This window comes from Scyliorhinus torazame, chromosome 2 (genome assembly GCF_047496885.1).
Source record: "Scyliorhinus torazame isolate Kashiwa2021f chromosome 2, sScyTor2.1, whole genome shotgun sequence".
In the NCBI taxonomy this organism is placed as follows: Eukaryota; Metazoa; Chordata; class Chondrichthyes; order Carcharhiniformes; family Scyliorhinidae; genus Scyliorhinus; species Scyliorhinus torazame.
The window spans coordinates 359,302,952-359,316,686 of NC_092708.1; the positions used below are offsets into that span (position 1 = coordinate 359,302,952).

A 13,735-nucleotide genomic window follows, 5' to 3' on the forward strand; every position below is an offset into this window, starting at 1 on the left:
GTTTTTCAAAAGGAGCACTAATCGGTGCCAATGTGACCACTTGCTGGGGAGGACGCTGGATGTGGGGCAGCTCCCTCGTTAATTGTTTGGAAATAGGGCTTAAGTGGTAATAATTAGTTTCTTGCCACACTACAGCGAGACCCTGATTTCACCTGCGGAAACAGGCCTTTTGCATTGCAAACTGTTTGGAGTCTTGAGAGGTTCGCGTTTTTTGCCTCTCCCACTAGTCATCGCCCTTGTTTTTCTTGAGCGAGAGCATAACACAGCCGGAGAATCACGCCCTTAATGTGTGAAGTCCGTATGACTCGAGGGTAATGGATTCTACTTGCTCAGATGGGTGCAGCTCCAACAACACAAGAAGCCTAACACCCTATAAGGCAATACAGGACAGCTTGATTGGCACCCCTACCCATCACATTAACACTCGCTCTCTCCACCACTGGCCCATTGTGGGGACCATCCACAAGATGCATTACAGCCACTGAGCAAGGCTCCTTCAACAATACCATCCAAATCTGCGACTTCTACCACCTAGGGAACGAAAAGGTAGCAGGTGCAAGCGAACACGACCACTTGCAAGTTCCCTCCAAGCCACATACCATCTTGACTTGGAACTATACGGCTGTTTCTTCAGGCACTGGGTTAAAATCCCAGAACACCCTCAAGAGTTGTGTGTGCACGCTAGACCACAGACTGCAGCAGTTCACCATCACCATCCCAAAGTAAATTAGGGAGGGACAATAAACAAATTTTGAAATTCAGAAAGGTATACAAGTGTTTAAAAATTCATTCTAATCAAATGTAGGAGGTGGAATGAATTAATATTGCCAAGTTGGAGTTCTGAAGGAGGGTCATAAGGACTGAAAAAATTAAAAAACTCGTTTTCGCTCCATAGATGCAGCCAGACACACGGAGTCTATCCAGCATTTTCTGTAGCCCCTTCAGTACTTTGCTTTCATATTACTGTTGATAGTAAATTGCTCCATGGCTGCTGCCAGATGCACTGAGTATATCCAGCATTTTCAGTTTTTATATCAGATTTCCAGCACCTGAGTTTTACTTTTATATTACTATTGATGGCAAATTGCTGTCTGAACTATTGGGCAATTCTGCTGAAAGTCAATAAAAGATTAAAAAGGGGGCGGCATGTGGTGCAGTGGATCGCACATGGACTGCAGCGCTGAGGACCTAGGCTCAAATCCCAGCTCTGGGTCACTGTCCGTGTGGAGTTTGCACATTCTCCCATGTCTGCGTGGGTTTCACCCCACAACCCAAAGATGTGCAGGTTAGGTGGATTGGCCACGTTAAATTGCCCCTTAATTGGAAAAGAAACAATAATTGGGTACTCTAAATTTATTTTTAAAAAAGATTAAAAAGGTAACCAGCTCCTGCTCAAGTAACTTTGCCAGCACTTTACTATTCTAAAAAATATACTTACAAAAATCCAGTCAGTCAGACAAATTTCATTGTACTTTTTATTTTAAGCTCAGTGCAAACTGCAATTACTTAAGTGAATTGTAAGCCATGTCACATACAAGACATTGCTGGCCAGCAGAGCTAACACGGTTGGTGGAGGGGGTGGGGGGGGGGAAAGAAAGAGAGGAGAAATCATGGATTGGGGGGGGGGGGGGGGGGGGAGAAAGAGAGGAGAAATCAGTGATCAACACACAACTGTTGCAATATTTAAAGCCACGGGGTTCAAGGCAAGAAGATTGTGATCTGAAAACCAACATTTAAGATCTTAAGAGTTTGAGAAAAAACAAATGCATTCATGTGACCAAAAATAATACTGTTCTGGCGCTATAATATAACTTTTAAAAACATTTTGTTCCACATTTTATTAACTTAAGTAAAAGAATGCAGTGCATCTTTGTTCATCACTGTTCAACATTCAAATAATAATTAAACATTTAATTACCAGTACATTTCTTCAGTCACTTCATATACCCGTGACAATGGTTTGGCTTTGTTTTTTCTTTTTTCAAGCTCTGCTATGGATATATGCCAGCTAAGAATCGTACCACGTGTTTAAATATGGACTTTGAACACTCTTCCCAGTGTGTGCCCCTGCCTGGGAATATTCCTTGACCAGATACAGTAAAAATTCCAGAAAACAAACCAAACTTCTCACATTCAGATCATTCCATTTTTCCAACTTGCTCCATATATAGGTTGCGCTCACATGTGACATCCTGATTAGCTGCAGTAAAGGATTTTCTGTCCAAAGTTTTTGGGCTAAAATAGACCATGTTGAATCACAATGCTAGCAGTTCAGAAAGCTGGAATTGGCTAAAAATAAAATCTATAAACCAGACAGACAACAAAAAAAAAAAAAAAATCCCTGTTTTCAACTAAATTAGTTTACAGGCGGTTAATGACTAACAGCTTTAGCACAAATTTTTTGTCAGCAAAGAGGAAAGGTCATCACATGAATAGCTTTAACTTGATGAAAGAGCAAAAAAAAAAAAAAAAAAAAAAGGGGTTGAGAAGTTTAATGATCCAAGAGAAAATAGGAAACAATTTTTAAAATAAAGTAACAGGAAGCAAATACATTAGTTAAGTTTAAATCACTTCATGGATCTTTCAGTTTGAAGAATCCCATACAGTATACAGATGTTCTGGCAGTGAGCACAGAAGGATTATCATGCATTTTTGTTGGTCGAGTGGTTTCATATGAATTCACAAATCCATTTAGTCAATAACATCCAAGTGATTACATTACAATTTGAAGCATATGACACAATGAAATGTATCTATTTAACTCCACAATCTTTGTGAATTGTCCAAATGAAGATTGAAAGGGCAATTGTAAATTTTGAAAACAGCCAATTCCTACAACCACTGCAATCCGAGGCAGTCGATAGGCTGTTATTTTACCAGGACTCCACAAATAATTGCACAACTATGAAATTCCCCCTCTGCATTTTATTGGTCTGAAATGACAGGGCCTCTTACTAATGAGTTGCATGGACAGTCGACAGCGAGATGGCGTCATATACTTTTTACAGGAATTCACTGTTTGCCAGTGTGATCCCAACCCAGTACGAATCTTCCCCACAGACCACTCCCGCATGACTTGCCTTTCAGATGTCTTGTGTCTGCCATTCTACATGCACATCATTTGCAAGGAGATTATTTATCTCAGCAAATCAATCAGGCAGTGGCACAGTGCCCAGGCAGTTTCAGCACATAAGCAACTCTCCTGCATATGCACTCAAGGAAATTAGGACAAGGAGGCCAAGTTACTGGGTGAACTGTCAGACCTTGCAAACTGTTAATGGTCAATAGATTTGTTAACTTCAGAAGGAATCTTCAACCAGTTTTCAGTAAAGCAAAGGAATTGCATTTAGTGCTTTAATAAATAACCTGTTTCACCCTTTAAGGACCGTAATATTTTGGAGTAGAATTTTTAATACAAGTTTCCAATTTTGTGTTTATTTCCAGGACAGGGGAAACACTTCTCTGGTTCTACTTTACAACATGCACCATGAAAAGAAAGCCTTTGCATCCAGATAGAAAAGCATATTCGATCTTGGAGTACTGGAAAAAAAAATGTTTGTTGATGTGTAACAAGAATTGTATTATTCTGCACTCATCAAGCATTAGGAACCACTTTGTGGCCCAAACTCCAACAAGCCTCATTTACAAACATGTGGAATAAATAGAGGGGAATATCCAAAGAAACTTTGTGCACTTGTACCAATAATTGTACCTCAATATTCAAGTAGTTCCGGTTTTAGGACGGATGACTACATTATTCATAGTTTCGAATGTAGTTCCAGCATAACCATAGATTTTACTTATATTAAATTAATAGTGCACATTTAAACATGTTTTCCATGATCCAATCGCCATAACACCAAGAGCTGAAACAAAAATGTGCATTTGCATGAAGGAACACACACCTTCCTTATAAATCAACCCTTGTTTAAGGAATTACTAGTGTATATTTTAGACATCAGGCCCACAATGCTATTCAATGCTGTTAAGAGCTGGAAATAAAGTGTTCAGCACTCAAATCAAGCACATGCCCAGGGTCCCCAGGTTAAAAGAAAATCAGCCCTGCACGGTTTATTAAAAAAACCATAAAGAGATTATATACGGGCAACTGATATTTTATGGTTTGCCCATTAGGTTTTTTAAAAATTTGCATCAGGATAATAAAGGGAAAAGGTGTAATGTTTGGGCTTGGACAGTATCTGCAGATCATTGGTAGTGGTCTCAATCATTGCCAGGCTTGATCTCAGCTCCACACATCCATTCACTGGATGGCAAAATGAAATGAACGCATTGAATTCAAATCAGTGATTGTGGTCAAAATTCAAAGAAGTTCAGCTGCTTTTGCACTAGAGATAATTCATTGTCTCACTATCAATATGGGAACACGAATATTAATTTACATGTAATAATTATATGTTCACATCACTGTAAGTAGGTTAGAGGCTTCAAAATAAATCTGCTGCAAGTGTATCATAACCCACCCCAATGGTCAATTACTAGGAGGCATAGGCTTAAGGTGCGAGGGGCAAGGTTTAGAGTAGATGCCCAAGGCAAGTTTTTTTTAAAAAAAAACACAGAGAGTAGTGGGTGCCTGGAACTCGCTGCTGGAGGAGGTGGTGGAAGGAGGGCCGATAGTGACATTCAAGGGGCATCTTGACAAATACATGAATAGGATGGGAATAGAGGGATACGGACCCAGGAAGTGTAGAAGATTGTAGTTTAGTCGGGCAGCATGGTCAGCACGGGCTTGGAGGGCCGAAGGGCCTGTTCCTGTGCTGTACTTTTCTTTGTTCTTTGAATATTTTACCTCAGTACAGTGAGGTAAAATAGGAGTTCCTTGGGTATGTCTATAAAATGTTACAGAATGGTACAAGAAGAAAATAGACTATTTTGTCAAGTGCAGGAGTTAGACTTTTCTTTTTGCAAACAAGACTCCGGAAGTTTAGCACACTAGTTAATCTTCATCCTGCACACCAATGTGACCCAGGAAGCATAAAACCCAATGGGAGGAATATTCAGAGACCTCTTCATGTTCATTCAAAAGACGCACAACAGAACCTTGCTGACAAGACATTACGCAGCTCTGCGTTAACGGAATTAGTGTAAATCATTTCAGAAAACAGTGAAGTGGTGTGGTACAGACGAGTTGGTAGAGGGGTAACAAAACTCAAGCTACCTTAAAATTCAAGATTTTAAAAGTTTCAAGTCAGATTTTTTGCAGTGCTCAACAAGAGAAAAATATTCTGCTGCATACACCAGAGCAGCAGGTTTAGTTGATACAAAAGTTTTTGCGGAGACAAAACCAGAGCACCTTCATAGAATTTACAGTGCAGAAGGAGGCCATTCGGCCCATCGAGTCTGCACCAGCTCTTGGAAAGAGCGCCCTACCCAAGGTCAACACCTCCACCCTATCCCCATAACCCAGTAGCCCCACCCAACACTAAGGGCAATTTTGGACACTAAGGGCAATTTATCATGGCCAATCCACCTAACCTGCACATCTTTGGACTGTGGGAGGAAACCGAAGCACCCAGAGGAAACCCACGCACACACAGGGAGGATGTGCAGACTCCGCACAGACAGTGACCCAAGCCAGAATCGAACCTGGGACCCTGGAGCTGTGAAGCAATTGGCTATCCACAATGCTACCTTGATTTAAGAGAAGAATGAAATCAGAATGGATGGTCAATTCAAAAGCAGAGCTATAGTCAATCTGTCTTCAGGGTGGCATGCAATACAGCCAAAAACTCAAACACTTATTGAGCTTTCTGCTGCGAGGACTAATGCTGTGGGTGTGACAAAAACTGGAACAGACTCAAATTTTCATGCAGATGAAAAATTTAACTTTTTTCAATTTAACTACAATGTGGTTGTGATTAATGCTATGTACTGATTTGCACAGCTGGAGTTCCTGTTGGTGAAAGGATGTCAGTGGTTATGCAGGTCACTCAGCCACTTTCACAAACCAATAACAGAGGGAAATGGTGTGAGTAACTGAGTTTGAGAAAAAGATACAATGAAAAAATATGTTTTTTTGTGGAAGCATGGCATTCCTACTGGGAAATGTTCAAACTGTGCAGGAAACGAGATTCTAATAACAAGCTCGCCCTCCTAGAAAGATAGATTGTCCAGATTCTATTTAGTAACCTTCAAATGAAAGCAACTTTCACATCCTTCATGATAACATACGCCACAGAATAGGGAAGTCAAGGACATCAACCATTAGAAGAGATTTTTAGATCAAGTCTCCCCACATGGCAGCAGATTCACCACACCCTGCATTACACAAGAGGCAAGGCTGTAAAGCCATGCAGGAAACAACAAGCCATTACTGTGGTATACTTCAGTGAGGGAAATCACCAGTATCTTTAGCATTTATGCAAGGTGGCCACCAGGTAGGAGTCCCAAAACCAATGCGGCCTCTAAAACGTGGGATCAAAGCAATTTAAGTTTAACTAGATCTCAGGCTGAAAATTTAATCACAAGGGCACACTGTTGTAATTCAAGAGCATCAAATCCAGTGTTATCAATTGCAAAATAACATCTTGGATTCCAATACTCCAGAGCTTGACTTAAAAACATGTCTGATTAACCAAAAATGAAAAAAAAATACTATTTAAAAAAAAAAGTTCAAGTGCCAAAATGAAAGACTTTACAATTTCAGTACTTTCACAGTTGTGAATTAGGAGCATGGCCCAAGCTTTAACAATTTTTAAAACTTATAAAAAATAATTTAGATTATCCAATTATTTTTTTTCCCAATTAAGGGACAATTTAGCATGGCCAATCCTTTGGGTTGTGGGGTGAAACCCACGGAGACACAGGGAAAACGTGCAAACTCCACACAGACAGTGACCTGGGGCTGGGATCAAGCTGAAACAATTAAACAGGACCAAAAACCCAACATGGGTGGAAGGGAATGTCAGAGAAAAGTGCTACAAACATCATCTGAGGCAGTTTAAATTTATGATATCACTACTGAAATCCCAGCAATTCTTATGCAATAAACTAAAAGGCACAGTTGAATAAGCCATCAGATACCTGAAATGAGAGTCTTTGTTATTACTATATTTCTGTACATAAGAACTTTCATAACCATTAAGAGTTCCTTTGCCTCATATGCTCTTCAGAAGGCTAATCTCAGAAATTGTCCATCTAGATATAGGAAAAACAGTCAACTTCTTAAATTTGTGGTCACACCTCAGCATTCTCTTCTAGGCAACTATATCATTCATATGTAGCCAAACAGATGCCTGCCCAGGGGCATGGGAGGAACAGGTAAATGGCTTGGAACATCCACTTAAATCTTTGTGTCCATGTTTACAATAGCTTTGCCAAAAATACCTTATTCTCCCATCAAGAGAGATTCAGGTAATTAAATAACGAGGGAACCAGAAACAGGGCCACAAATCCCACCATGCCATATGTCATGTAACGATAGGGAAGTTCCACCTCCATTCTCTTCCGTGCCTGGCGAATGTCGGTGCATGGAATACGAAATATCTTGCAGGCCAGAGGGATAGTGCATGCTTTCAGCACTGCTCTGGTTAGTAACAGGACCACCACCCCGATTGCAAAACGCAGAAAAGCTCTTGTAATGAGATTAATGGTGATTGCTGGAGGAGAAAATGGCAGAACATCAAGTGGAGGGTCTGGCAATATGCCAAACATATAGTTGAAATGAGATGCACAAGCGATACCCGCACCTGTGCCTAGAATTTCAGCAGTGTCACCACGCGATGTGCTCCATGTGTCCAGGGTAAATGAAAAGAGTCCCATTCCTAGGTGAAGGCTGATGATGAATAAAGGGGCATACTTGTAGGTCAAGTTGAAGTTGTCAATTAGGTCCAGAGCTGGATGGAAGATTACTAGGATCAGGATGCTGTAAAGCACGCCAGCGATGACGTCCTGGTAGAGAAGAAACAAAGTCAATATGCATATAAACAATGCTTCAGAATAGTCCAAAAACTATATTCACTTCAAAATTAGAAAAAGCTGTCAACTATGACCTATGTGCTTTGATAGCTTTGTACAAATTGCTCCATTATTTTTATTTAAAAATAAATAAATTTAGAGTATCCAATTCATTTTTTCCAATTAAGGAGCAATTTAGCGTGGCCAATCCACCTAACCTGCACATCTTTGGGTTGTGGGGGCGAAACCCACGCAAACACGGGGTGAATGGGCAAACTTCACACGGACAGGGACCTAGGGTGCTTCTCCACCTTTTTGTTCTCCTTTAAGACATCCTTAAAACCTACCTCTTCGATCAAATAATTTGTCATTTGCCCTATTATCTCCTTACGTGGCTTAGTATCAGGTTTTTTTACTAACACTCCTGTGAACTATTTTGGCAAAGTCTTAAGTTTTTTTTTCTTTTCTTAAAATAAATTTAAAGTACCCAATTCTTTTTTTTTTTCTAATTAAGGGGCAATTTAGTATGGCCAATCCACCTACCCTGCACATCTTTGGGTTATCTTAAGTGAGACCCACGCAGACATGGGAAGAATGTGCAAACTCCATTCGAACAGTGACCCGGGACTGGGATCGAACCCGGGTCCTCAGCGTCGTGAGGCCAGCATCTGTTGCCCATCCCTCACCGTGCCGCCGTGAAGTTTTAAAGTTATTGCTGTAAATGGATTCCACTTTAGAAACCATAAGGCCAAGTGCAACACATGGCTAATTTGAGACAATTCACAATTCCAGTCCCAGAACCACTGGAGACTGTTTTCAGTTGTACCCCTATAATGACCTTCAGATTTATCACAGGAGGAAAATCTCTTGGGCTTTAGACAATGTTTTAAAAACACTGCATGAACTCAGAGAAACCTTACTAGTAAGACTTAAAAAATCAAAAAGAACATAAAAAAACAAATAGAAGTAGGCCATTCAGGCCCTCGAGCCTATTTTTGCAAATTTACAGGATGTAAGCCTTGCTGGTTAGGCCAGTATCTGTTGCCCATCCCTCACTGCCCTCAAGAAGGTGGTGGTCAGCTGCCTTTTTGTACCTTTGCAGTCCCTGTGGTGTAGGTATTTAATAATAGAACTGACCTTGGCCTCAACTCTACTTTCTAGATGTAAAACATAGGTACATTAAATATTTACTTGGGATGCACTTTATTTAATGTCAGTATCATTGTGGCATTGGAGATTATAGCTGCATGCCTTCCTAATCATGGAGAGTGCATCTAGTACAGGGAAAAATAGTCTCATCCTCCTGGAAAGGAATTATACCATTAAACAATGGTAGTGGAATGGGAGGAAGTGTGCTGGTGCTTCTGTTGCTAGAACAGGTTTAAATAAATCAAATCAGGAAGAGACTGAACTCCCTAACCTGCACAGTACATTCCTTTCCTCACTTTTGCGCCATTCTCCACAATGTCTTTAACTGTATATATTTAAAAAATCACAATGTTTCCCCGTGGGCTAGAAACTAGACCCCAAGTAACAGTAAGCAAACGGAAATAATTAGCACGGTCAGAAAGAGATGACTACTAACGGTAATTTGGCAATGCTACAGATAATGTTAAAGCACTTGCTGCCCAACCCGAGTTAAAGACAAACACTGTTTACATTACAACACTGGGCTGAATGTAAATATCATTAATCTGCAGGAGTACAGCGAGACTAAGGGACAGTTCCAAATCACTATCTATGTTATGTTCAAGGGAAGACAGTACATGGAGCAGTACACGAAGCATGTTAATAACTGAGAAATGCGCTTCACCCCTGTTCTGGCAAAGTGGCATCTGTTTGCTTTAAAATATAATAAATGGTGCTGCAATTGTTGTCAAACTATCACTTTGTCACAGTAGGGAAACCTCCACGGGTGGATCAAAGCAAGTGACAGATAGTGTTGTAGCCATAGCAATCAGCATTCTCCAACAATCTTTGATGTTGGGTGATCCACTGATCTATTCACATTGTCAGGATTTTCAACTTCCGGGAAAGGGACATCGCTCTACTTTATATTTATTGGATTTGTGATTTCCTTGTCCAATTTGATGGTTGATTGTGTGGCAACTCTGCAATTTGTTGGATTTTAACCTTGGGTCGTACTTGGAACTCTCTTACTTGGCAGTCTGTATAGACTAACTGTGGTTATCTGTTGGTTAGTCAGGCTATCATCTTTGGCTTTAAGACCTCACTATTTGATTTCCCATCTCTCCAGCTGTCCTTATCCTATCATATAACTATACCTTGTCTGGTCTTTCTTATTCCACCCCTTTCTCCCCCCAACCCAATCCCTTCATGCCCTTTCCAAGCTCATCAAGTCCACAAACCCAATTTCCTACTGCAACTCGCTTCCCACTAAACTGCAAACTTCCCTCCCTGGTCCTCACAGATATTGTATGTGTTCCCTCATCCATAGGTACTGTTGTCCCCTTTCCTTTCAAATTGCTAGAAGTTGACACACTTATTACTGCAGCATTATAGTTCCCTGCATTCTCTTCAATCTTCTCGAACCCCTCGGAAAGCTCATGTATCTTTTTGTACTGTAATTCAGATAGAGACAGGAGAGATATAGCAAATGACCGAGATAGAGATAAAGTTAAAGGGAGATGGAGACAATGAGATAGAATGGGAGAATGAGAATGAGAAAAACGAGACAATAGCAGCAAGAAATAGGAAAGTGAACGAGGGAAGGAAAAGGGCATGGTTGATCGCATCCATTGCACAAGCTCAGGTCCTTCCTTTCACTTGGCCGTGTACTATTTTCCCAAAGAAATTTCAAGAAATGTCAAAATTTACCAGAATTTTGTAAGGACTAAACCTACTGAAAACATATATCTGATGACGTTCCGTCATTTTAATATCAAATCTGTTGCCGAAAATTATCCAGCTAATAATGTCCAATTGCCTATTATTGTCAAAAACATTCTATATCCATGTTGATGTATTCACAAACTACAGCAAGGTTTAAACCTTACAAAGTAGAAACTGCATCCACGAAGTGCAATTTTTTTTATTATAAATTTACATTACCCAATTCATTTTTTTTCAATTAAGGGGCAATTGTAGCATGGCCAATCTACCTACGCTGCACATCTTTGGGTTTGTGGGGGTGAGACCCACGCAGACACGGGGAGAATGTGCAAACACCACACGGATAGTAGCCAGGGGACAGAATCGAACCCACGTCCTCGATGCTGCAGTGCTAACCACTGCACCATGTCACCCTCCGAAGTACAATATTTAACCAGATTCATTCATATACTCCAAATCACAGAATTAGAAGGTGTGCAATTTCGCCAGTGGCTTCTCTTCCTGCACCATTACCACAGGACCACTGAGCACTCTTCACTGCCTCTTGTGGTTTAACTGCTCGTCTTGGATTAGCTGCAATTTCTGCCAGCAGAACATTTAAGATAACCTTCATCTCATCAACCACTAACTTTGTACCCTCATGCAGATTCTAGTTCTTTCCTGAGCATTAACTCAGGCTGAATCAGATTGCAAACTTAGTGTCCCATCTATCACTAAGCTGAGCTTTCAACACTATTAGGGTTAGTGGATAGCACAATTGCTTCACAGCTCCAGGGTCCCAGGTTCGATTCCGGCTTGGGTCACTGTCTGTGCGGAGTCTGCACATCCTCCCAGGTGTGAGTTTCCTCTGGGTGCTCCGGTTTCCTCCCACAGTCCAAAGATGTGCAGGTTAGGTGGATTGGCCATGATAAATTGCCCTTAGTGTTGGGTGGGGTTACTCGGTTATGGGGATAGGGTGGAGGCGTTGACCTTGGATAGGGTGCTCTTTCCAAGAGCCGGTGCAGACTCGATGGGCCGAATGGCCTCCTTCTGCATTGTAAATTCTATGATTCTATGATATTCTCAAGTGCCCTATTTTGCCCCTTCTTAAATCCAACTGCCTCTGCAGCTCTCATCACTTTCAAACTGGACAATTCCAGTACTCTTTTTGGCTGACTTCCATCTTTTGCAAATATCAGCTTATCCAAAACTCTGCTGCCTGTATTATAATAATATTTATTGTCACAAGTAGGCTTACATTAACACTGCAATGAAGTTACTGTGAAAAGCCACTAGTCGCCACATTCCGGCACCTGCTCGGGTACACAGAGGGAGAATTCAGAACGTCCAAATTACCTAACAGCACATCTATCTTTCGGTACTTGTGGGAGGAAACCGAAGCACCTGGAGGAAACCCAAGTAGACACAGGGAGAATGTGCAGACTCCGCGCACAGAATGACCCAAGCCGGGAATCGAACCTGGGACCCTGGCGCTGTGAAGCAACTGTGCTAGCCACTGTGCGACCGTGCCGCCCAAATCCTGCATCAGTACTTGTTCACAAATTAACTCTTTGCTTGCTTGCATCAGCTCCCAATTCCCCCAAACCCAAAATTAAAAGTCATCCTCATGTTTAAATCCCTACATGGTCTCACCCTGCTTTACTAGCCTGACAACCAAACCATTAATCCATTTTCCCCAAATGCAAAATGCTACTGTATAAAGTTAGCTGTATTTGCTACAGTGCATCCATTTCCTTGCCAAGTCCTACATCAGACAAGAAAATAAGCAGGAAGCCTTAATCATTGCTCATGCTAGTTTTTACATGATTGGAACAATTATCCAATACTAAGAACCACATATTTCCAGGCTGTGACAATTAGACAGCTGAAGGTTTCCTGTGGGTGAAAATGTCGCAATGTGGCCAAACCCATGAGAGAATCTGTTACCTGCCCTGACAAGCAAAGGTGGCGATTTAAAAAAATTATTTCAAGATTTGAATGAAAAAGTATAGCTAAAAAGCATATTTTGTAAAAAAAAAAAAAAGAAAAGGTTTTTAAATCACGGCTGTTTTCCAGCATTACCGCAACGGAATCATCCCAAAGCTGCATTTTCAAGATCCAAGACAATGCTAACAACAGTGACCTGACAAATACCTTTTTAACAAAAGACATGCAAAGTCTTCGATGCTCAATGATTACAGGCAACAATAGTTAACCATGTAGCCCAGAAAGTTACCCAGACTTAAACCCAAGCCAATGTTGAGTTATTCAGCTCAGAAGCAGCAGCAATTGAAGCACCATGTTCTAACCAGCTTCAGAGCCCTACGACTATAGAAATATACGCACACATTTACATGGCAGGCAAGGAAATGATGAGTATCAATTATGATTTTCCAAGAGTTAGCAATTACAGGGCTGAAGGTGGGGAGAGAAGTATTAAATTATAAAATTAGAGAACTAAATTTGTTATGGGCATGATAAAAGACAGAATATCCACTGCAACTGCATTAACGAGCATTACAGCCTTGCTGACAAACAATAGGCATCTGTGTTCAAGGTGCGCATTTCCAAGAGCACAATATATCTCAGCACTCGTGACTATACACAAAGTTGTGGCTACAAGTTTCCGCCATGCTTTCATACCACTGTTGCAGTGCAAGGGTGTCATTTGAGAGATTTTCAGGCACATCTGCTTGAAAACAGATAGTTAATCCATAAACCCTGACTGCCCTACAAATTGTTTTGTAAAAATGCAATAGCTATGTCAAAGCAACAATACTTGCTTGTAGTGCTGATCAGAAACACAATGCCTTTTAAAATGGGGGATATATGTTAATTAAATAATGGGAATGCTCCATGTGGCAGCATGGTGGCACAGTGGTTAGCACTGCTGCCTCATGGCGCCGAGGTCCCAGGTTCAAGCCTAGCTCTGGGGAAAAATAATAATAATTGGGTATTCTAAATTTATTGAAAAAGGAAATGGGGAAGT

At 40.9% G+C, this 13,735-nt stretch overlaps 1 protein-coding gene across 1 annotated transcript in view; it reads right to left on the minus strand.

The window, feature by feature from the left end:
• Positions 1-1,808: 1,808 nt before the first annotated feature.
• The window catches only part of sgpp1b (sphingosine-1-phosphate phosphatase 1b), a 44,616-nt gene continuing 32,689 nt past the window's right edge, over positions 1,809-13,735 (minus strand). Inside the window, exon 3 of the mRNA XM_072492138.1 lies at positions 1,809-7,908. Within this exon, the coding sequence (XP_072348239.1) occupies positions 7,357-7,908 (552 nt within the window). The 3' untranslated portion in view covers positions 1,809-7,356. The remainder of the gene's footprint in view (positions 7,909-13,735) is intronic.